The sequence below is a fragment of the Lepidochelys kempii genome, chromosome 1 (genome assembly GCF_965140265.1).
Source record: "Lepidochelys kempii isolate rLepKem1 chromosome 1, rLepKem1.hap2, whole genome shotgun sequence".
NCBI lineage: Eukaryota > Metazoa > Chordata > Testudines > Cheloniidae > Lepidochelys > Lepidochelys kempii.
The window spans coordinates 142,505,872-142,530,651 of record NC_133256.1 but is presented as its reverse complement, the minus strand read 5'-3'; the positions used below and the strand labels follow the sequence as shown (position 1 = coordinate 142,530,651).

Below are 24,780 nucleotides of genomic sequence, written 5' to 3'. Positions count from 1 at the left end.
GTAATGAGCAGTATCAGCATGTGCACAGACACAATTCTGTTCAGTTTCTTTTTATGCCTCTAGAGGGCAAAAAAACCACACAATGGCGCTTTCTCCTTTTTCCTGTAGTATCTTGCCCTTTGAGATCAAGAAGTTTTAGGAGCTTACTTTCATTTATTTTTTAATGGCAATGATGCAAGACAACAGTAGGCATATATTATAGAACAGATTAAAAATGTTACTTTCTTGTCAAAGCAGACCACAGCTTGTGATATTTAAAGAATTACCCCTTCCTTTTACATACAATTCTTTTGAGGTACAAAATACTGAAAAGAACCATTCATGTTTTAAAAAAGGATGACTTGAATATCTTATTAATCTCAAAACACTAAGAGTTAGCAACCTTCATCTCTGCCACTTTTCTCATTGACATTAATGACAATCATATACTACATTGACAATAATGCTTTATTCCTTCCTTCAGGATCAAATAGAAACAAATGCAATATACTTTTCAAAAGAAAGCAAAGATGGTGACTCTTTTATTAAGTTGTAACTGTGTCTGCAAAACTAAGGAGTCTTTTTATATGCTAACTCTGAAGCAAATTCTCAATGGGTTTATAATGAGCACAGAAGAACAGTATTTGACAAATTGAGTGAATAATTCATTAAATTAGAACCTAAGCACCACCTCTGGAAGGAAATAATAATACATTAGATTGTATGAAGTTATAGAGCACGGAAGACTGATTAGTCACTAGTATTTACTTCTCCTAAGGCCTCGTTTACACTACAGAGTTTTGTCAATGCAAGTTATGCTGATGATCAAAAAACACTATAATCACTTTGCTTGTGCACGTTCACATAACGCCCCTTCTGTTGGCAAAGCACATCCACGGTTGGCGCTCTAGCATCGACGGTGAGAGCAATGCACTGTGGGTAGCTATCCCACTGTGCTACTTCCCATCTAGGAATTGTGAGATGGCGGAGTGGATTGCAATGCATCATAGGTGCAATGTTCCATGATGCAGTTTTTTCCATCCCATCATTCCATAGGCTTCTGACTGTGTTCCATGGCATTTTTCAATGGCCCCTGTTTACTGTGCACCTGCCATCTCAGTCTGAAAGGATGGAGCCTGCACTGCTGTCATCAATAGAAAGGGGTACTTCTCTACGGTACTGTAGGTGCTTGTGGATCACCATGGGCGCTTCACTGACACCAATGTGAGGTGCATACATCTTCAGGAACACTGGCCTGTACAGAAAGCGGCAAGCAGGAACTTTCTTTCCAGACCAGAAGATTCCAATGGGGGATGTTGAAATGCCCATAATGATGGACCCAGCGTGCCCATTACTCCCCTGGCTCATGAAGCCTAACAACAGAAACCTAGACAGCACCAAGGAATGCTTCAACAATAGGCTACGCAGGTGCAGAATGACAGCAGAAAGTGCGTCTGGCGAATTAAAAGCACGCTGGCACTGCTTTTATGGCAGGTTAGACCTAAATGAGGAAAATATTCCCATGGCCATAGCAGCCTGCTGTGCTCTCCGTAATATTTGTAAGGTTAAGGGTGAAAAGTTTCCCCTGGGGTGGTGTATGGAGGCAGATCACCTGGTAGCTGATTTTGAGCAACCAGATACTAAGGCGACTAAGTACAAAATTGTAAATTCTGCCACCATTTTCCACAGCCAATATCTCATTCCCTAGGGTAAGCATGGATGCAAGAGTGCATCTCATGCATGCGTGGGGTTTCAGATCAGGTCCTTATGCTGTTCGCTTGTGTGGCACTTCAGTCCCTGCACAAGGGATTACAGGAAAGTTTCCTACAATGGGGGAAGAAACAAAGCAGCTCTGCCAAGGAAACTTTGACAGAGGATTGGTGAGTACCTCAAGGAAAGTTTCCTAAAGATCTCTCTGGAGGATTCCCATGAAATCGCTGGTTTCAGAGTAACAGCCGTGTTAGTCTGTATTCGCAAAAAGAAAAGGAGTACTTGTGGCACCTTAGAGACTAACCAATTTGTTTGAGCATAAGCTTTCGTGAGCTATAGCTCACTTCATTGGATGCATACTGTGGAAAATACAGAAGATGTCAAAATACAGAAATCTCTGTGCACATTAACACTGTTCCATTGCTCCAAAGGGGAACGTGAAGCACACGCAAACACAGCTAGTCTCATACATATCTATCCCTTCACCCACTTCTAGAATATAACAAAGAAAAGGACAACTCCACCTCATATGCAGCATCAACTCAAGAAGATCACTTATCAGAGCTCCCCATGTTTGCATCATGCACACCAGAGACAGAGTGCTGGGATTGGCTCAAACTCTCATGGGTCGAGAAGAGGTCCTGGCTTGCCATGTTACCGGATGACCCTATCGCCTGTCCCATCGCGTCCTCCAACTCAACCTCTTCGCCCACAACTTCATCCTCAGGGTCGAGCCTGCTGTCTCCAACCCTGCCGAAGTATCCATGGGGCTCTTGGTCGTGGAGGTGGGGTCACTGCCGAGGATGGCATCCAGCTCCTTATAGAAGCAGCAAGTCTTCAGCGCAGCACAGGAGTGACCACATGACTCTCTTGCCTTCTGGTACACCTGCCTCAGATCTTTTATCTTTGCACAGCGCTGATGTGTCCTGTTCATAGCTCTTCTCCAACATGCCACGAGAAATCTGACTTTAAGTATCGAAGCTCCTACAGCTGGAGTGAAGCTAGGACTGCACCTCCTCCTCTCCCCACAGTGCCAGCATATTCAACAACTCAGATGCGCTCCAAGCAGGAAAGCATTTGCTGTGTGGAGCCACCACGGTTAGCTGGGAAGATGCAATATGAACTGTCCACCCCAAGCAAGCAGGAAGTGGAATTTCAAAAATTCCTGGGCCTTTAAAGGGGGAACAGTGTACCTGGGTGCAGGGTAGTAGAGGTCTAACTGCTGACCAGAGTGTTCAGAATGGACATTGTGGGACACCTCCTGGAGGCCATATACAGCGACATAACCAAGCGCAGTGTCTACACTGACACTTTGTCGACGTAACTTAGCCACAAAAAGCTCTACACCTCTTGTCAAGGTAGTTTTATTTTGTCAGCGAAGCAGGAGAGTTTTGTCGGCAGAAGGAATATTGTAGTGTGTACATCTCCACTGTTTTGTCGACAAAAACGGACTTTTGGAGACAAAACTCTGTAGTGTAGATAAGCCCTAAAAGTCAATATATAACCTCTCAGATTAAAGTTGAAAGTACTCAAAAAGGGCTTTAATTGCTTATTTGTAAACAAAGGAATTGTCACCACATACCTGGATTTTTTTATAGGGTATTCAGAAGTTTTAAACAGTCCTGTGATAAACCCAATTACTCAATTAGAGTGGAGAGTGATGCCTCTAGTCTGTCCCTCTTTACTTTATCTCACACCACTCCTCAAAGTTAAAAAAGGGAAAAAAAACATTTTATCAGTTTCTTAAAACTGGTATCTATTTCCCACTTTCATATGTTTTTCAGGCCTATAGCACTATTGGGAAGTAAAATGTACTGAGACAGTTTGTATTCCTATGTTCACCCCTTTTACAAGACTCTGGTACATTTTGTACGAAGTATGCCTTGCGTATATTTTCCCAAAAGAAGCCATTTGAAAACTCAATTTGCCAATTACTGTCCTAGTCCAATGCGTGTGGGCAACGTTGTATGTAAAGGTATACGATTCTACTATATGATACTACTGAGACATATTCCAAGTCTGCAAAAACAGCCACAAACCAGTTCCTCAGAAACAAAAGGCAAACCAACACCTCAGCCAGGTGTCAACAAGATCAAATGGACTATCACCTGGTGACTATTCTTTGGCAGAAAAAAGGGAGTTAGCAAGAAATTTACATCTTGACAAAGAAACTGTTGGAGGTTCCCATCACCACAGACTTTTTGTCTTCTGAACCTCAGTTGGAGATGATTTTCAAAGAAAAAGAGAGCTATAAGAAAGGAGAACAGAAGCCTCAAAATATTCCTCCCTTTCTCTTTGCCCACAGCACCAACACGCCCCGAACAACAAGGAAATTAACACTGAACTGGGGGAGGGGTTGTGGCTGAAAGGAATCCAGCCAGTAAGACTGCTGAAGCATGCGGTGAGAGAAATCTTTGCTTGGAATTCATTTAGCTTGTTAAATTAGATATTAATTGCATTTTACCCCCTTTTTTTTTTTTTATAACCAATTCTGACTTGTATGCCTCATTACTTGTAATCACTTAAAATCTTTCTTTCTGTAGTTGATAAACTTGCTTTATCTAAACCAGTGTGTTTGCTTTGAAGTGTTTGGGAAACTCCATTCCACATAACAGGATTTGTGAATATAATTTTTTATTAATGAAATGATGGACTTTATATGAGCTTGTACTGTCCAGAAGGAGAGAGCTTGGCACTACAAGATGCATATGTTCGGGGAAAGTCTGGGACTGGGAGTTTGCTGGTGTTGCCCTGCAGTGTAATTCATTGGTGGCTCGCTAATACTCATACAGTAATATCTGGGAGTAATTCACATGCTGAAGGCTGCGTGTGAGCTGAGCAAGAGTGGTTGTTCTCACAGTGAACAGTGTAAAAGGCACCCCAGGCTGGAGAATTGAGTGGACACAGCTGTTCTACAGTCCAGATTGTACCCTGGGTAATGTCACATGTACCTCTCCTAATGAGTAATAATGTATCTATTTTCCCTAAAGATGCTTTCCCCTTCACCCTACATGGCTGATTGTGAAGGAACGCTCCTCTTGTAAAGTAACTTATTCACCATCTCCTATCTAATCAGCAATTCTTAAGTGCCTCCACAAATGGCTCATCTAGTCTTTCAAAGTGACATCTTACTTTGCAAAATAAGCAGTAATGTGGAAGTCTTAATAGATACTACCTAATCCCAAATCTAAAGACTTTTAAAATAAAGAAGGGCTGTTCTTACATACTCACCTACCTTGCTGATTGAACAAGCATCCCCTCTTCAAAACTACTTTAATGCTTAAGGCTTCAGAGATTCTTTTAAATAGATTAGGCCTTTCTGATTATGTGTGATCTGTAACTACTGAAATCTCAGAGTTAAATGCCAAGAAAAGAGAGGTTTCAGTCCTCTTCTTCCTAGCTGTGAATACCAAAATCATTTTTTTGGTTGCAAAGAAGTACAGGAACAAACTCCTATTTTCTCTTCTGCAAATAGAGAGATAGTGCCACAAGGAAACAAACTTAAATTTCTTTATGTTTCATATAAGAAAGCATGCCTGCCCAGAAACCAGAATCCTTCAGTGCTACAGAGGACAACATATATTATAAAGGAATCCTTAGTTATTTCTTAGGCCTGGGCTACACTGCGTGGGGAGGTCGAACTCAGATATGCAACTTCAGCTACACTATTCGCGTAGCTGAAATCAAAGTATCTTAGTTCGACTTACCTTGCCGTCCTCACAGCGGCGAGTCGACCATGGCAGCTCCCCATCGACTTCGCTTACTCCTCCTGCCAAAGTGGAGTACAGGCATCGATTCAGGGATCGATTTATCACGTCTAGACGAGACAAGATAAATCGATCCCTGACAGATCGATCACTACCCACCAATCCGGCGGGTAGTGAAGATGTACCCTAACATGCAACTGCTCCTCCTCCTATCTTCAAAGATGCTTTACTTCGCTCTTGAAGATATTCCTTTCTATGAATTAAGATAGACCTAAACATTTTTTTAAAAGGCTAACAACCTGAATATATTTATGTGTATTTATGAGTTTACCACTTTTCCTTAATCTTGCTATGCTCCATGTCTGTCAAGTTGGCCCCTGATCTTTTCACTTTAGGCTGTAGACAAGCACCATTTCAAACAAAGCTCACATGACACCAGAATGAAGAAATTTATTAATATTCTGACTTAGTCACTTGTAACCAAGTTTAAAAATACTGCGTACTACTTCTCCAAAACCACAGTGAGTAACACCGAGTTCCACAGAGCAGGAATTCTTAGAAAGCTGGTTGAACCTAGTCAACTTCATGTGCGTTGGCAGATGCGCACGAAGGCAGCATCAGTGAGAAGACGACGAGTTCTTTACCCCTTCATTTGGTAACTGCCTATCCAGAAACAGTAGCTACATGAAGACAAGCTGAGATGATGTAACAAGATGCGTAGTAGGTCTTAGTAGTAAATACATTTGGAGAACTCTATTGGCAAATAACCTTGTATTTTTCATGAAAAAAAAATCTTTCACTGATTCTTCCCCCCCCCCCCCCCCCCCCGAGATTACTTAGCATTAACCCCTTTGGAGCAAGGCTGAAGAGCTCCATAATTTGTAAACAGACTGAAGGAGCAGTTTTACCAAAATATGTATCAGATCTAACTTCTGATCTGGCTTTTGTATCAACACAAGAGTGTCACCACAGCTTTAGCAGAGTAAGCGTAGCAACCTTCTGTAACGGCAATTTCTGAATAAGACTCAATTCAAGTGACTATCCGCTTAGATTACTACTGATTGGATATGTTAACCCTTTTTGGCCTACCCTCATAAACAGCAGAAAAGAGTTAAGCAAAAACTTTCATCTTGCCACATAAAAGTGGATGGCATTTTTGATATCCAGCTTATGGAGAAAGTCTTCCACTTGAAGGATTTAGAATGAGAGACAGGCAGAGGGACTTACTTTAAATGGAATTAGTATACAAGTTGAATGAGAAATTTGTGATGAAGTTTGAGAATCACTTAAAAACCAAGAATGAAACATGAGGACATATCTTATTTACCTTTCTGGAAGAGAATATAGCTATTAAAAATGTCAGTTTAAAGTGCAGTTCTGGTCTGCACAGGAAAAAAATAAACATGACATATTTCTCAACAGATCAGCCCCAAGTCTAATCCGTTTACTTTAATGACTAAAAGAATTTATTACTTCAATACGGTTAGCACTGCAGAACCAATACAACTGATGGAGCATCAGCAGAGTTTTATTCTCTCTCATGCATCATCAACAAAATTGTCTACCACGTTTCAAATGAAGGGCCAAATTCTGTGTTCAGTCATACCTGTGTAAACGCAAAAGAATCATATGGTTATGCAGATGTAATGGAGAACTTTTGGAACTTGTTTCCTCCTCAGCTCTGTAATAGTCCAAATCCATTAGCCTTCAGAGCCCTCACCTTTTCTCCCTTGACTATGAAGATATGAATGTAGGACAGGGCTGAATAGCAGTGGTGTTGGATTCTGTTAATTATTTTTTGTTATGCTGTTGGTGGGTTATTTGATACGATTTGGGGTAACTGATGGGTCTGCCTGTTTATTAGTATATTTTTAAGAGTGTCAGGGGTGCCTACAGTATTGGATGGACTCTCTAAATTGCAGTTTAATAAACATCTAAAGTAAATAAAAACACAGAATCTACAGAACCTTTACTTTAATGGTAATGATATATAAGCAAGAAAGAACTTTCCATGCTGAGGTAGAGTGTTTGTTACTGTAAGAAAATCAGAATAAGACTAATCTTCAGTGGAAGTTGTGGCTTGCTTTCCTCTGATATGAATTTGGCCCATGAAACTTTTCACCTTAAAGTCATTAGTCTGAATTCAGCTCTGATAGATAGCAATGAAGGGTTAAATCCTGTACCTACTGTAATCAATGGCAAAACTCCCATTGATTCCAATAGTGACAGGATTTCACCCAAAGTAATTTTTATTGTATGGTAAATGTTCTGTTTCAAGTTATAGACCTGTTTGAAATATTAATACATTAACATAATACATTAAAATACTATAATAGACTACCTGAGCTCAAGGAAAACAGAGTACCTAAGTAGGGTTTTTTTTTGTATTAAAAGTGTTTGGTACCTTTAGTATACCTTTATTTATATATACTTTTTTCTTTTACATACCTTGAATTTAACACATTATACAGTATTGCAAGTTAGGAACTAGCAGGATACAGCGTAGGCTGTTCAAACAAACTTAGATTTTATGTTTTAGTTATTACAAACACAGTCTTAACTACCTGAATTCTACATTACAAATTTGATTATTTCTATGCTGTTACAATAAACAGAAATCCTGGCTTTTAACAGATCTTTTTCCTGGTGGTTTTACTTCTAAAATAAATCATTACTTACTTATCCAGAATATGAGGATCCTCAGGGCTTTTATTTTCATATTCTAAAAGCTCAAGGAAACTTTGCATGTACCTGAAATATAAAGAGATGTGACATTAAGAACTAGGGATAAAACGTTCCAAGACACGCAAGTGACATAGAATCCCACTTCAATGATCACCACGCATCCATTAAACTCTCTCTAGAACTCTTCTGCACCAATATCAACTTCCTGGACACCATGATCAGCTTCAGCAATGGATCCCTACTGACCACTGTATACAAGAAAGCCATGGCTCATCACATTTACCTACACAGATCAAGTAACCAGCCAAAATACATCAAGAAACCCGTTACCTGCAGCCAGGCACTCAGAAACCACAGAATATACTCAATGGAGAAAGTCCAGGATACACACCTTAACACACTTAAAACTGACTTTCACCAAACAAGAACTCTCCCCCAGAGAAGCAGATGATGTCATGGAACAGGCCACTCAAATACTCCAAGAGAAACTCCTTCAAAACAGGAAAAAACCCTCTGACCGCATACACCTGGCTGTTATCTACCACTCCACACTGGAAACCATACACAGTATCATTTAACATTTACAACCCATACCTGTTGGGGAACACATCATGAAAGAAATCTTTCCCAAACCCCCTCTTCTGGTCTTCAAACAGACACCCCGCCCTGCAATCTCACCAACCTCATTATCAGAAGCAAGTTCCCCACAGACTAGGACCCACCAACTCAACGCAGCACCAGACCCTGCCATAACTGATGAAAAACTTGCAGACATATACAATGGTCAATACCCTCCAACACACTTTTCAAGATCCATGGGTCATACACATGCCTATCACAATAAGTTATGTACCTCATCCAGTGCACTACATACCCCAATAATTGTGTGGGTGAAACCAAACACTACACTTTTGAATGAATTCACAGAGTAAAATAATAAAAGATACCATATCACCTGTGGGCACACACTTTTCACAAAATGACAACTCCGTATCTGACCTCTCAGTCCTCGTCCTCAAAGGAAACCTACACAACACCTTCAACAGACAAGCTCAAAAGCTTAAATTCGTAATTTTGCTAGACACTAAAAATCAGGGTTTTAATAAAGACACTGGATTTATGGCTTGTTACAACAATTTGTAACCCACTAACATCCATTTTTTCTCCTATGACTGCAGCCATCTTAACGGGTTACTTCAAACTGAATAGTATCCTACAGTGTGTTAACTACTTATGTTAAACTATCTGTTACAACTTGTATTTAGCTGTGACACCCTGAGTAGGTTTATCAGACCTGAAGAAGAGCTCTGCGTAAAAGCTTGTCTCTCTCATCAACAGAAGTTGGTCCAATAAAAGGTATTGCCCCTCCCATCTTGTCTCTCTAATAGGAACCTAAATCACTTTTGAAACTTTTACCTTAGGACTATAATTTTGTCTGAAACAAAAACATATGCAGTACACAAAAAGAATTCCCTGCAAAGACTGCTACAAAGGGGGACATTTCCAAGAAGAGCAAAAAAAGGAGAGTCAGAATCAGCATGCATGAAAAAAAAATAGTTTAAAAAAACAAAAAACAAAAATCCACACTTTTAAGTTAAAAAAAAATCTTATTTAAATAACCAATTTAAATTAAATACAGGTTCATTTTTAAAAAATAAACCTATTCAAAATTCAATTTGAAAATGACAACTTATGTTAAGGCAAATTTATAATAATCCCTAAAAATAATATAATTAAATACAAAATAATAATATTAAGCAGTACATGTTGGCTGCCTAGTTTTAAAGAAAGTCAAACCATTAAAATGGTTGAAGTCACTGGCTAAAGCACCTGAAACAGGAGGTCTTGGGAATATGCATCAGAGTCCAGATTGCAGGTATCAGTGGCAACTGTGATGGTAAAAAGAAAAGGAGTACTTGTGGCACCTTAGAGACTAACCAATTTATTTGAGCATAAACTTTCGTGAGCTACAGCTCACTTCATCGGATGCATACTGTGGAAAGTACAGAAGACGTTTTTATACACACAAACCATGAAAAAACGGGTGTTTACCACTACAAAAGGTTTTCTCTCCCCCCACCCCACTCTCCTGCTAGTAATAGCTTATGTAAAGTGATCACTCTCCCTACAATGTGTATTACCAGCAGGAGAGTGGGGTGGGGGGAGAGAAAACCTTTTGTAGTGATAATCACCCATTTTTTCATGGTTTGTGTGTATAAAAACGTCTTCTGTACTTTCCACAGTATGCATCCGATGAAGTGAGCTGTAGCTCACGAAAGCTTATGCTCAAATAAATGGGTTAGTCTCTAAGGTGCCACAAGTACTCCTTTTCTTTTTGCAAATACAGACTAACATGGCTGTTACTCTGAAACCTATGATGGTAAGGAATAGAAGAGCTCTCCTACCAATGAAGCTGTTGGAGCACTCAAGTCTCCTTTGAAGACTGTTTCCACTGATGTGCATTAATGCACCACAGAGTGATGCAAAGATCTTGTATTCGGATGAGCAAAGGGTGTGACGCAGGTCATGAGGAGACTATCAGGTCCAGCAGTCTTAGGAAATATTGTACAGTTGTTCCAAGATTTGCCAAGGAGTCTTGAATTTTCAAAAAAAAAAATCTCTCTTCTGGAAGAAAGTCTCTGGCCCAAGTGGAGTCCAGGACAGCTCTGATGAAGGTGATCCTTTGCACAGTTGAAGCGAGGACTTTCTCCCACTTGACTTATAGTCTCCAAGACTGGAAGAATATGCAAATGTATAGGATCTGAGGAGAATCCTGTTAAGAGTTGACCCTTCGGAGTCAGTCGTCCTGATATTTAGGCAAATATTCCTGGGTGTTTGAAGTGAGCAGCAACCACCACAAGGCACTTGAAGACTCATGTGCTGTGGACCAGCTGAAAGGAAAGACTCACCTGGTAGCATCTCATCCTCACACGAAGAATCTCAGGTATTTGATGTGCGAGTGATTTCCAAACCATAGTGGTATCTTTTAAACTGAGAGATGCATACGGTCACGTGCCCTCCGAGAGTTTTGCCAGGGTTTGATGGGCCCCCTCCTCCCTGCATGGCAGCTGCTGGGGCTGGCAAGCTGGGAGCTCCGGCCAAGGGGAGAGGCAGCGGCAAACAGCTGGGAGCTGCAGGGAAAGCTGCAGCTTTTGTTGCTACCTCTCCCTATGGAGCTAAAGCAGTGGCTCCTCCCTGCAGCTCCCAGCTGTTTGCCACTGGCTCTCCACATGGAGTTAACATCTGGAAGCTGCAGGGAGGGGTCACTGACGGTAAGACTGGGGGTGTACCTGAGGGGCATAACTCAAGCTGTTAGGGGAGGGTGAACCTTTAAATTGTGTCCTCCCCAGCAGGCACCAGTTGTCTCTAGCAGAAGCCCCTAGCTCCACCACAGGGCAGAAACCCTGAGCTCTCCACACCCCCAGTCTAGTAGGCGGAGACTAGAGGCAGTGGGTTTGAGGGGGGCTCCATGAGCTACACTTTAACAGTAAAAAAGCTGCAGTTTGGCCACCCCTGCTTTATACCCTTAGCTTAAAGCATGAGGGAAGCCAGGACGCAGGCGTGGCTGCCCCATGGGTACCACTAGGGAAAACTTTCCAGCACTGATGCATGACACACACACACACACCTATGGTGGAACAGACACATGCATTCACTTGAAGAAACAATGTTGCTTAAAAATACCAAATCGTTAAAGACGTTGACAAGCATGCTTGAAGCTGCAACCGCCACCGCTGTAATTTTAGATGCAATTCTCCTATCGGCAGCCAGCAAAATCCATGCATTCTTGCCCTTTGGGAATGCCTTACTTTTAAAAGCAAATGAAATGTGATATTTCCCATTTATATTAATTCAGTATACACAAAAGTCTCATACTTCTTGTGAAATTATCTGATTAAAACATGACCATACAGATCATTATTGCAACCACTGTTATACATATGCAACAAATCTTGTACGAAATGTGGTATGTAAGATGTCTATGGAAAGGTTAAGATTTGCTGAGTATGATTATGCTATTTGTATGCATCATTTTTGTATTTAATGTTATGAGTATTGGCTCTATACCTGTATTGTATGTTTGCTTCTGGGAAACACCAAGAAGATGTTTAGCCAGCACATTATGAACGATTCAAATTAAGTGGCTCATTAACAAACACTTAACCGACATTGGACCATGGACCATGCCCATCTACACTGAATGGACTGTCCTGCAAACGTACTGTCTGGAGTATAGGTAATCAGCTCAGTGGTAGCAGACGACAGAACGAGGAGTAAGGGTCTCAAGTTGCAGTGGGGGAGGTTTAGGTTGGATATTAGGAAAAACTTTTTCCCTAGGAGGGTGGTGAAACACTGGAATGCGTTACCTAGGGAGGTGGTGGAATCTCCTTCCTTGGAAGTTTTTAAGGTCAGGCTTGACAAAGCCCTGGGTGGGATAATTTAGTTGGGGATTGGTCCTGCTTTGAGCAGGGGGTTGGACTAGATGACCTCCTGAGGTCCCTTCCAACCCTGATATTCTATGATAATGGCTTCCTGCAATGACTAGGGTATGCCTTCACTAGCAATGTAAAAGCAGCTGTTTAGTCACTACACCAGCACTGGGAGAGAGCTCTCCTAACACTGTAAAAAAAAAAAAAAAAAGAAACACACACCACCACCACGAGGGGAGTAGCTCCCAGCACTGGTTGCACTGTCTACACTGCCACTTTACAGTGCTGAAACTTGCAGTGCTCGGGTGGGGGGGGGGGAAGAGGTGTTCCCACACCCCTGAGCGAGAAAGTTGCAGCGCTGTAAAGTGGCAGTGTAGACAAGGCCTACATGAAATCACGCATCCACAGGTGACTTGCCCACTTGACTCCAAACTCCCATTTTGTCATCTGTAAACTTTCCACTAGCTGTGCTGAGGGCTTTGTTTGAAACAATGGGTTTCCCTCCACATGGCAGAAGATATAAAAGGCCCTGGAAATCCCTCCATTTTACCTCTTTCCTGCTCAAATCTCTGGACAATGGACTAACGGGAGCATTCTAACCAATGGACTGAGGACCTTCCAATGATTTGGAAGCAGCCAGAGACTTGAGTTAAGCCAGCAGTTGATTCCATCACAATTACAAGCCTGAACCGAGAACTTTGCGTTTATTCTATGTATTTGATTCCTTTAACCAATTTGAACTCTTGCCTTTCATTCTTTTCTTTTTATAAATAAAACTTTAGATTTTAGATACTAAAGGATCGGAAACAGTGTGATTTTTGGGTAAGATCCGAGTTGTATATTGACCTGGGTGTGTGGCTGTTCCTCTGGGATAAGAAGAACCTGTTATTTGATGAAATTGGTTGTAAAGATCCACGCATCTTCAAATCTAGTGTTTTTGGTGGTGATATAAGGACTTGGATATCTAAAGAAACTGCTTTTATGGCTTCCTGTTAGCCAGTGTGGTCAAACGGAAGTTTACTTTTGTAGCTGGTTTGGTATTTCTCAAGGGAGAATAACCTCCAGTTCTGGGGTATATCTGCCACATTTCTAAGCAGTTTGTCCTGAATTTGGTATTGTCAGTTGTGTCCCACAAAGGCATGGTTACACTTGTGAAAAATTCACAGGTTGATGGATTTATGACAATCTGAAAGTACAAGACAATATTTAAAATATGAAAAAACATTTAGAAGGTGACTAATTTCAGGTATAATAAATTTTGTTTGTTTCGTCAATAAATTTTTAAGGTGACCTGTTAAGATTCTTGAATTTCAGCCCCCCCCCCCAAAAAAAAGATTTATACTTCTGACAATATTAATGAGTTAGTAAATTTGGTCCTAATACAGGTAAATATTTTTCTTTTTCAAAAACATTTGATGTTCAAAACAAAATATTTGAGAGAGAAACAAACATAATTTGAGGAAATACAAACATCAATACCTTTTAACAACTGTTTAGAGTCAACACTTGGATATGGAAATACAAAGCTGAAAATATTTGTTGCAATTTCTCACAATAAAAATCGTATCTGTTATAGGTCCAAAACCACATGTATTTCTATTTTCTCAAAAAACAGCTCTCTTTCTGATCTATTATTTCACACATGGTGTTTTTATTAAACAGAAGATAAAGAATTTAATCTTCCAAAAAGGAACCCATTACAACAATAAACATAATATATTCCTCTAATCATGGACTTCAAATGTAATTTCCTGAACTATCAGAAAAAACTCCATCTGTGAGTTTAGCAATCAGACATCTGCGTCATCTTGAAGACATTGGTGAGCCACTAATATGCTGACAATAAAAGATGGTTACCTACTTTTTTGTAACTGTTGTTCTTTGAGATGTGTTGCTCCTTCTCGGGTGCCGGCTGTGCCGGGGGCAGGTTGTCTGATGCAGCCAGGGAGGAACAATGGGAGTACGGAACCGGTACAAGAGGTACACCCCACGGGTTCCAGTACTGCCACTGGACAGGCCATTGCCCCTGCCTCCACACCACTGCCACAGGAGCCACACTGGTCTCACGGGTCAGTGGTGATTTGCCTTTTATAGGTGAGGGGCTGAACTCCCCTTGAGGCTTGGACCCTTCCCGTGTTAACTTTGCCCTTCCGGTGACCAGGGTGGAGCCATAGATGCCTGCATCTGCTGATTGAACCTAGTCAGTGACCGGTAAGGAGAGAGTGAAGATCGGTGCCTGTCCAAGGAGCAGTACCAGGGAGCCAGAGATTGTTGCCATGACTGGGAACAATCCCGCATTCAGGGAGATTGATGCTGGGAGACTGCCTAGGCCAGAGGTGGGCAAACTTTTTTGTCCAAGTGCCACAGCTGGATATGGAAATTGTATGGCGGGCCACGAATGCTCATAAAATTGGGGTTCAGATGCAGGAGGGGGTGAGGGCTCCAACGGGGGGGGGGGGGGGCGGGCTCTGGGATGGGCCAGAAATTAGGAGTTCAGGGTGTGGGAGGGGGCTCCAGGCTGGGGCACAGGGTTGGGGTGTGGGAGGGGGTAAGAGCTCCAGCTGGGGGTGTGTGCTTTGCGGTGGGGCTGAGGATGAGGAGCTGGAGGTGCAGGAGGGTGCTCCAGGCTGGGACTGAGGGGTTAGGAGGACAGGAGGGGGATCAGGGCTGGGGCAAGGGATCGGGACACAGAAGGAGGTCAGGGTGCAGGCTCTGGGCAACGCTTACCTCAATCAGCTCCCAGAAGCAGAGGCATGTCCCCCCTCCGGCTCCTACACAGATGGGGACTGAGGCTACAGTGCTGGGATCCAAGGCCAGAGCAACGGGGACTGACACCTGTGGTCTGGGGATCAGGGACGCTCTGCTGCTTTAGGGGGTGGTCCCATAACTGGCTTGCCCATAGATGCCAGGGCCTTGGCTGGGTCCGTCACCTGGCTTGGCCTCTGCTGTGCCGGTCAGCCTGCTTGCTCTTTTCCCACAGGGCCGACTTCAGGCACAGATGACCATACTAGGGGCCGGGACCCGTTGTTGCTCCCAGGAGCAGGAGGCAGGTCTCTGGCTGGACTAGGGGGTCCGACTGCAGCAGTACTCACAAGCAACTCCGGGGTGGCCATGTGGCCTGACAGGTCTTTTGCCCCAAGTCCCCTTTTCCTGCACTGCTGGAGGCCCATCAACTTCAACTGCTTCTTAGGCACCGGGGAGGGAGAATGGTGCCAGGAGGGTTCCGGTGCCAGTGATGAGCTGCGCACCAATCCAGGATGCCAGGCGTGGAGTCCAATCAAGAGGGACAAAGCACAGACTCCACAGGAGAGTCTTCAGGCAGATATCCCGCTCCTTCTGAGTTCAAGGATGAAAGTTTTTGCAGATCCTGCACTTATCCTTTCTGTGGGACTCCCCCAAACACTTTAAACTGCTCTTGTGGGGGTCACTAATGGCAATTGGCCGGCTGCACAATGAACATGGCTCAAAGCCTGGAGAACAGGGCATGCCCAGCTCAGAGGCGAAGTCCCAGCCTAGACTCTAACTCCTAAACAACTACTCTAACATTTAGACTTAGTTAGACCTTTAAGTTAACAAGGAACAACAAAGGTGACAGAATAATGGATTGTAAGAACCGCTAACGCTCCTAAGAAGGAACTGAGAGGATGTAGGGTCAAGCAGCACCTAATATACCAGCACATGAGCATGGCATTCAAGAAGGCACTACAGCCAATCCTACGGGTACCGCTAAGGCAAAAATCTCCGGTGACTGTGCACATGGGCATGCACACACCTAGAATGGAATCGACATGAACAAGCACTCAAAGAAAAACTAACTATACACATTTGCGTATCACAATATAGAGAGGCAAGGACAGCTCAGTTTAAAGCAAGATCTTAACTCGGGATGCGAATATTCCTAACTTCCATAGCTCTACTGTATTTTTCACACATTAATTCACTTTCAAATTTCATGTATACCACTACCCCGATATAACATGGGTTTGCATACAATGTGATAAAGCTTCAACACGCTGCTCTGAGCAGCGTGTCAAAGGTGCCAGGCCGGGCCAGGACCAAAGGGTTGGATAAGGGGCAGAGGGTCTCGGCGGAGGTCAGGGGCTCCCCCATCCCCAGGGTCTGGGAGGCAGGAGCTCTTGAGTGGCATTTTGGGGGGTCCTGCAGTTCTAGAGTGGCCTGGGGAATTAGCGGGGGGCTGGGAGCAGCCCGCTCCGCTTCCCTCACCCCAGCCCCAGCTGTGTTGCTCAGGGGAGGGGGCTTGGGGGAAGAGATCCCCCCTGCACGCACTGGCAGCAGCAGAAGCAGAGCAGCCCGGCCCCAGCCTGCTCCACTCCGCCAGCTCCCAGCCGCAGGACTCCGTTTGCTGCCGCAGGTGAGTGCGGGACCTTTCCCCAACCCTCCCCCCAGCAACACAGCTGGGGCCAAGGCGAGGAAAGCGGAACGGTCTGGGGCCACATCACTCCAATTCCCACCACAGGTGAGTGCAGGAGGCGTCCTTTCCCCAACCTCCCCGCACTCAGCATCGGCTGGAAGCGGAGAGCCACGGCTGGGAGGTGGCGGAGTGGAGTGGGTTGGGGCTGCATTGCTCCGCTTCCCGCCGCTGCCAGTGAGTACCTGTCACGGGGCGGGGTGTGCGGATAGGGGTCAGAGCAGTCAGGGAACAAGGAACGGGGGGGCCAAAGCAAGTTCGATATAACACTGTCTCACCTATAACGCGGTGAGATTTTTTGTCTCCCGAAGACTGCGTTATATCGGGGTAGAGGTGTATTTGGCATATAGACTTACTGATTTGTAGGTAATGAAGTTTGAAATGATCTGTAAGAAAACAGCTGGCATTGCATGATGTTTTTACATGAATAAGACAATTTTAAACCAAATATTGCACAAATTCTAACACTAATCTAGATTTTTTTAGGTCTGAAGTTTGAGATACAACCGAACATTAAATAATTAACCTATTACTTTACCACCTGAAAAGACTAACGTTACTGAATTCCCATCAAGGTAAGATGCAACTTATGAATACAAAAATTGTGGTCAAATTCACTCTCAAAACTCTGCAGAGTATGCAAAGATATTTTTACATAAATTTTTGTGGATTAATTCTTCTGAAACATGAACAGCCTGAAGAGCTGTGCCTTGTGGCAGAACTTGTTCAGAGCCCAATGAATGTAGCCAAGGAAGAAGTTTACAGACCTTTGCTCAACTTACAAGTAAAGCAGAGATAAATGGTATTGAGTAGATGCCAGAATTTGGTATTAACACTAATACAAATCAGCTGAGAAGATAAGACGAATAGTTTGTCTCAGCCAACTGGACAAACTACAGAGTTTTGCAGTTCCAAGGTACCAACTGAATCAAAGCTGCCATTTTAAACCTTTAAAAACACAAGCTATGAGACCAGGAAAAGCTTAAATCAGTTTTCAATTTTTGTGATGAGGGGATAGCTGGAGAAAGAGCAAACATTTAAAATATATGCAGGGACTTATTTCTTCTGATGCAAGAATCCATGACAGCTACAATTAAATCAGGTTGACGTTTAATCTTTCCTTTAAAAATGAAGCAGGCCTTGTAGCAGCTACTGATTTAGCACTCTAAACTCTTCCACTGAAATCACTCGTGCACAGAATTTCTGGGCTCCGACTCAATAAACCAATTTATAAGTCCCCATTCTATCTCTGAAAATTGTATTAGACTATTTGTTTAGTATCAAACAGCAGAAATGAGGCCTCATTTGTATAGGTATACTAGTTCAACAGGGGAAAAATGTTATAAAAATAAATTATTCAAATTACACAACTGGATAATAAGATCCATTTTCACAAGTACAACTTTTAAATACATTTACAGTAGCAGAAATATACTGATTTCTTAATCCACTCTCCATACTTACCAACTCTGAACTAGCCCAACTGAAGGCCTGTTTAGCAAGTTATCAGGCAGCAAATTGACTTCTCTCATGGTATTAGCTAGCCGCACAGGAAGTTCTTTCCGTAGGAACATATATGATGTTTTCTCACATGCATTATCACGTCCTGTTAGAAAAAATAAAGAATTCTATTGCAATAGACTATGGTTTAGAATTTGCAACTCTAGAATGAAATAAATGTTTATCTTTGAAAACAAAGATCAATTAAAGTACCCTTAAGTCTCGTCCCCCTTTGATCCCTCCATTCCCTTTTTCAGGACACCACATTTATCTTTACTTCTTTAGCTCCTTTCCCATGTCCATCTGTCAGTACCTCTTCCAAAGCCCTCTTTCCCTCATATCTTCAGGTTCCACCTGTCTGAGAAGGTCGCACCCCGAATCATTCTTCCAAGCTTTACCCAATCACAATTTGTCTCTAGTGCTCAAAACCTCTATCCCAGCCACACTCACGTGATTGAAAAAAACTTATTGTAAAAGAAAAACAATTTACAGTAATTTTCTCCAATACAAGGAGGCTTTTTTCTATTGCTTTTGTTGTAGAAGCAATTCCATAATAATTGTACTTCTTCAATGCTCTTTACTACAATGCTAGCACTTCTGCTCTAGAAAAGCTACTATTATTGTACAATCGTTCGATACAAGGATTACTTAGATTCCCTTTAAATAAGCATTAAATAAACTAGCCTATACAGGATAAAATGCCTACCTACTCTTCTAAGTACTACGACAGGTCTGTGTGTATGTATAAAATCTCCTCACTGTACTTTCCACTTTATGCATCCAATGAAGCGAGCTGTAGCTCATGAAAGCTTATGCTCCGATAAATTGGTTAGTCCCTAAGGTGCCATAAGTACTCCTTTTCTTTTTGCGAATACAGACTAACACGGCTGCTACTCTGAAATCTGTATACAAAACTACTCGAGATAGTTAAGTCACAGGCAGACAGCTACAAAAGGATCTCTCAAAACTGGGTTACTGGGCAACAAAATGGCAGACAAAATTCAATGTTGATAAACGCAAAGTAATGCACATTGGAAAACATAATCATCTATACATATAAAATGATGGGGTCTAAATTAGCTGTTACCACTCATGAAAGAGATCCTGGAGTCATTGTGGATAGTTCTCTGAAAACATCCACTCGATGTGCAGCGGCAGTCAAAAAAGCTAACAGACTGCTGGGAATCATTAAAAAAAGGATAGATAAGACAGAAAATATCATATTGCCTCTATATAAATCCATGGTACGCCCACAACTTGAATACTGCGTGCAGATGTGGTCACCCCATCTCAAAAAAGATATATTGGAACTGGAAAAAGTTCAGAAAAGGGAACCAAAAATGATTAGGGATATGGAACGGCTTCCATATGAAGAGAGATCAATAAGACTTGGACTTTTCAGCTTGGTACAGAGATGATTAAGGGGGGATATGACCGAGGTCTATAAAATCATGACTGGTGTGGAGAAAGTAAATAAGGAAGTGCTATTACTCCTTCTCATAACACAAGAACTAGGGGTCACCAAATGAAATTAATAAGCAGCAGGTTTAAAAACAAACAAAAGGAAATATTTCTTCACACAACACACAGTCAACCTGTGGAACTCTTTCCCAGAGGATGTTGTGAAAGCCACGACTATAACAGGGTTCAAAAAAGAACTATATAAATTTATGGAGGATAGGTCCATCAATGGCTATTTGCCAGGATGGGCAGAGATGGTGTCCCTAGACTGTTTGCCAGAAGCTGGGAATGAGCGACAGGGAATGGATCACTTGATGATTACCTGTTTTATTCATTCCCTCTGGGGCACCTGGCATTGGCCACTGTTGGAAGACAGGATACTGGGCTGGATGGATCTTTGGTCTGACCCAATATGGCCGTTCTTATTTATCAAAGTTGAGTTGTATAACATAATTTTTGTGTATGTGTATATATATTCCTTAAGTTTCCTTTGCCAAGTCTCACACTGATGAATTGGCAGATCCACTAGGCTAGTTCTACTGCTTAACAATTTGTCAGTACGTAACAGAACCTCTTTAAACAAAAGTCTTTTTTTTATTCTCAACTAATACCTTGATCTACCTGCATACCCTCTCCTATATTTTTTCTAACATAAAATATAAGTTTTATAGATAACCAGTGGCTCCAGTAACCTAACCAATTTATATGCTAGCTTTACTTTTACACTTTTCATATTTTATGCAAGCTGGAAAGCTTTGGTTGCCATTATACATAAAAATCTTGCCCATAATCAGAGTTCAATTAAACATTTCAAAGACCTAAAACAAACATACATATAATCAACACAAACATGAGGCCCACTTCTGCCCTCAGCTACACAAGTGAAGCTCAATTTCAGTTGCAGTAAAAGCTGAACTGGACTCCTTTTTACCAACCCACATTTTGTAAATTCACATACACATGATGTTTCCAGAGTGGTGGTTAGGAAAAAAAACAAAAACAAAAAAACTTAAATTGTAATATCATCAAGCAAATTTAATTGAGTAGAACCATACAATGCCATTTTTATAATCACTTTTTCAACTATAAGCACTTTTTAAACTGTACTTTATGAGCCTAAGTCTGCCTTTGTCCAGTTAAATTATTAAACCTTTACATTCCTATAAAGTCAATTGTGTTTAGTATTAGCAGAAATATTGAAAACTTCTGGCAAACTCAGTTACAATATTACTGTAAAGACAGCAACTTTTTGACTGTTAATATTTGCAAATACCCAGGGTAAAAGATGCAGAAGGAAAACTAATTTCACAGCAGTGAATCTGTGGAACTAAGTTTCCTGGTTTAGCTCCATAGCTTAAAAATGTTTCATGATCAAAATATTCCTTTCAATTTCGTTTCATTTCTAAGGTGAATTTTTAAAACTGTCATACTTCAAGACTTTGCTTTGGAAACTATTTATATTCTGTGCTTCCAAAGTCAAAGTTTAGTTAACATTGCTATAAAAACTGCCTTTTGCATTCTAATAGCAGTACTAAATATGGAAAGCAAAATAAAATTAGGCCCTGGTCCACCAAAAAAGTTAACTCTGTAGTTATTGGGCTACAAAAGCTTTGTGCCATAGCTGGAGAAACCTATGAGCAAATTATTTCTGAATGGCAGCACTCTGTGCATCCTTTTCCCTATACTTACATACAATGGAAGTTGTGAACAGCCAGACTGCCATACCAGTATATCGCAACCTGGTTTCTGAAAGGGCTTTTCCAAGAATATCCAAAGAGAAGGCATAGTCAACACAGCCTGTTAACTTGTGAAGAGGGCAGAAGGGGGAGTGAGCTAACATGTTCTTTCCAGCTGTCTTGGGCCGCAGACTGCCCACTGCTGCTCTCAGGCCATGACTACTCTACCACTTTTGTTGGTATAATTTATGTCGCTCAGGGATGTGAAAAAACATACATCCCTGCGTGACATAAGTCAGACCAACAGAAACGCCAGTGTGGACAATGCTATGTCAGTGGGAGAGCTTCTCCCACCAACAGAGCTACCGCCACTCACGGAGGCAGTTTTATTATGCGACAGGAGAGTTCTGTCAGCATAGAGCGGCTACACGAGCGATCTTACAGCAGCCCAGCTGCATCGGTACAGATGTGCCACTGTAAGCTTTCTAGTATAAACTTGGCCTAAGAAAATTGAAATTTCCTTTGAGTTTCCACTTTAATCTTAAAATGTATCATTTTACTGAATTCCCATTGTGTGAATAAACAGAAGCATTCATTGGAGACATCTGTGTCAAAATATATACACAGGTATTTGAAAGCAATGGTGATGCTTACAGACACTATCCTTCACTGCAGAGCCTAACTGAGTGATTAGGTCAGTGACTATGCCTATTTTCAGATTTCTCACCTTTCCCCAGGAGTATAAAAATCTATGGCAATATGCAAACAGACTGGGTAGGCTCAGACACCTGTGTTTTACTTGTCATGGGCTATAAAGTATTCCACTATAAGCAAAAGAGAAATTGAAAGTGTCTTTTGTGACTACGACCAACACACCTGCCTGCAAAATGAACCAAAAATACAAGGTACTGATTAAGATATGTTCAGGCAGCCCAAGAAGGGTTAAAAGCATTGCTATGCATATAATAACTAAGGTTTGCAATTTGAAAACCCCTCAAGCACATTGCAACTGGCACAATCAAGGTCACACTTTAAGGCAGTCCCATTATAATCAGTTGAACAGCACAGCATTCAACATCTGTTCACTGATGGGTACACTGGCAAGACAGCCCCCAATTGGGCTTTAAAACAAGCATTTGAGGCTTTTTTTGTGTGCTCATTTAAGGCATGTCAGCCAATGGACTGTTATGCTCTATTGGCATCAGTAATTATTGATTTAAGGCCCAATCCTGCAAATTCTTAATTATTTTACTCACATATGTTTTTGCAGGATCTGTCCCTTCAGTTACACATAAGTAAATTCTGTAAATGTTGTATTAGTCAGCAACTCTTAGCCACCAAAGTAACTAATTATGAAACTGTATCGTTGCTTTCAATAAGATACACTGATGATTAAGGCTGCGTGTCAGTCATGGAAGTCACGGATTCCGTGACTTTCTGGGGCCTGTGTGACTTCTTCAGCAGCCGGTGCAGCTGACTTCAGGGCCAGCCGCACCGGCTGCTGCTTGACCGTTGCCCCGCAGTAACTGGTCCCGGGCATTGCGGCGGAGCAACAGTAGCGTCCCGAGCCAACCTCCCACCTGGAGCAGCAGCAGTCGGTGCTGCCACTCCTCCCTCCCCAGCAGCAGGGGGGCGCCCGGAGCACACCCCGCACCCAGAGCGGCAGCAGCCCCGGGGCCCCAGAGCGCCCCACCCCCACAGAGAAGCAGCATCCATGGGAGTGACCCTGCCCCAGAGCAGCAGCATACCCATGATTAAATCGTATCCTTACTGATGATATACAATAGGAATCCTATTTTGTCATGTAACTTATTAGATTAAAAAAATCTTAGCATTTTGGCCCCCCATGTAACAACCTGGTATTGGTTTTCTCTGTGTAGCTACTTTAAAAAATTCCTAAAGAAAATGGGAAGGAAACTCAGGTAAGGGACAGGAGTTTTATTTGTCAATGAAGTGGCAGATTTGGCCCCCAACCCATAGATTTCTGGCCACCCTAAGGGGACAGAACAATTTTCATGTAGTCCCAGGACCTCTGCAGAGTTTCCTTGACTCCCAGCTACAGTCTCAGCAGTTGGGCTGCCATGCATCAAAAGCCATCCTCAAAAAGGAATGGGGAGGTAGGGAAAGAGAAAAGAGGGATTATTGCTCATCTGAGCAGCACTAACTGTGGATGTTTTTCCAGACTGAAATCCCCACACACATGCAGGAAGCATGCCATGTCCAGGGGTTGCTCCTTAGCAGTTCCTTTTCCCATCCAGAGCTGCAAAAGGACATCCCACAAAGTCTGGGGCAATGGAAGAACACAGCTGAGCCATTAATCTTTCTTCACCATGGATCTGGCCCCTAATTTAGAGTATATTTTGTTACCTTAAACTCTGTGAAGCAGAGGGTAGGATACGGTCCATTATTTTATTCATAACCATCTTAATTATCACTACTAAAGTTTTTTTCTCCTGCTGATAATAGCTCATCTTAACTAATTAGCCTCTCACAGTTTGTATGGCAACTTCCACCTTCTCTGTATGTATATAATCTTCTTACTATATGTTCCATTCTATGTATCCGATGAAGTGGGCTGTAGCCCACGAAAGCTTATGCTCTAATAAATCTGTTAGTCTCTAAGGTGCCACAAGTACTCCTGTTTTTTTTGTGGATACAGACTAACACAGCTGCTACTCTGAAACCTGTCATTATTTTAGGGAATTACTTCTTAATACAGATATAAAACACTTTTCACAATCAAGATTGACCAAGATGCTCCCCAGGAACCATCATTTATTAAATTTCACAACCTTTTTAACATGTTCAAACTAAAACCAACCTTTGAAAATGAAATTTCTGAACTTATTGTAGTGTTCTTCAAACTTTTTGTTATACTGATCCATTTTTTCTTTAAAAAAGTATCTCATCTCCTGTCTCCTACAAGTATTAAGTGTTGTCATGGTTTTATTTTTATCACTACAGTTTAGCCAATTCACATACTTCAGGTCAGATTTTAGTACCAGTATTTAGTATTCTGGTATAAATATGGATTAACTCTATTAGCACCAACAGAGTAACTTTGAAATTACATTGGTGTGGTTGAGATTGGAATCTGATCCTAAATTTATAAAGCAGCCTCTTCTAAGGCACTACACTATCATATAGAGTTATAAAATATAATAAAGACATACCACCATGCTTTTAAGACTTCGCATGAAAGG

The 24,780-nt window shown here is 41.9% G+C and overlaps 1 protein-coding gene and 1 long non-coding RNA gene across 3 annotated transcripts in view; both read right to left on the bottom strand.

The window, feature by feature from the left end:
- PDK3 (pyruvate dehydrogenase kinase 3) overlaps window positions 1-24,780 on the bottom strand; it is a 79,426-nt gene that overhangs the window by 38,401 nt on the left and 16,245 nt on the right. For both annotated transcript variants that reach the window (XM_073357658.1, XM_073357669.1), the window contains 2 exons: window positions 18,405-18,546; window positions 8,076-8,147 (listed from right to left, as the gene is read on the bottom strand). In XM_073357658.1, the coding sequence (XP_073213759.1) occupies window positions 8,076-8,147; window positions 18,405-18,546 (214 nt within the window). The remainder of the gene's footprint in view (window positions 1-8,075; window positions 8,148-18,404; window positions 18,547-24,780) is intronic.
- Window positions 11,308-15,840, bottom strand: LOC140916287 (uncharacterized). The gene is made up of 3 exons (XR_012160488.1): window positions 15,239-15,840; window positions 14,373-14,708; window positions 11,308-13,697 (listed from the first exon to the last, which is right to left on the bottom strand). It is a non-coding gene; the product is annotated as an uncharacterized lncRNA (long non-coding RNA).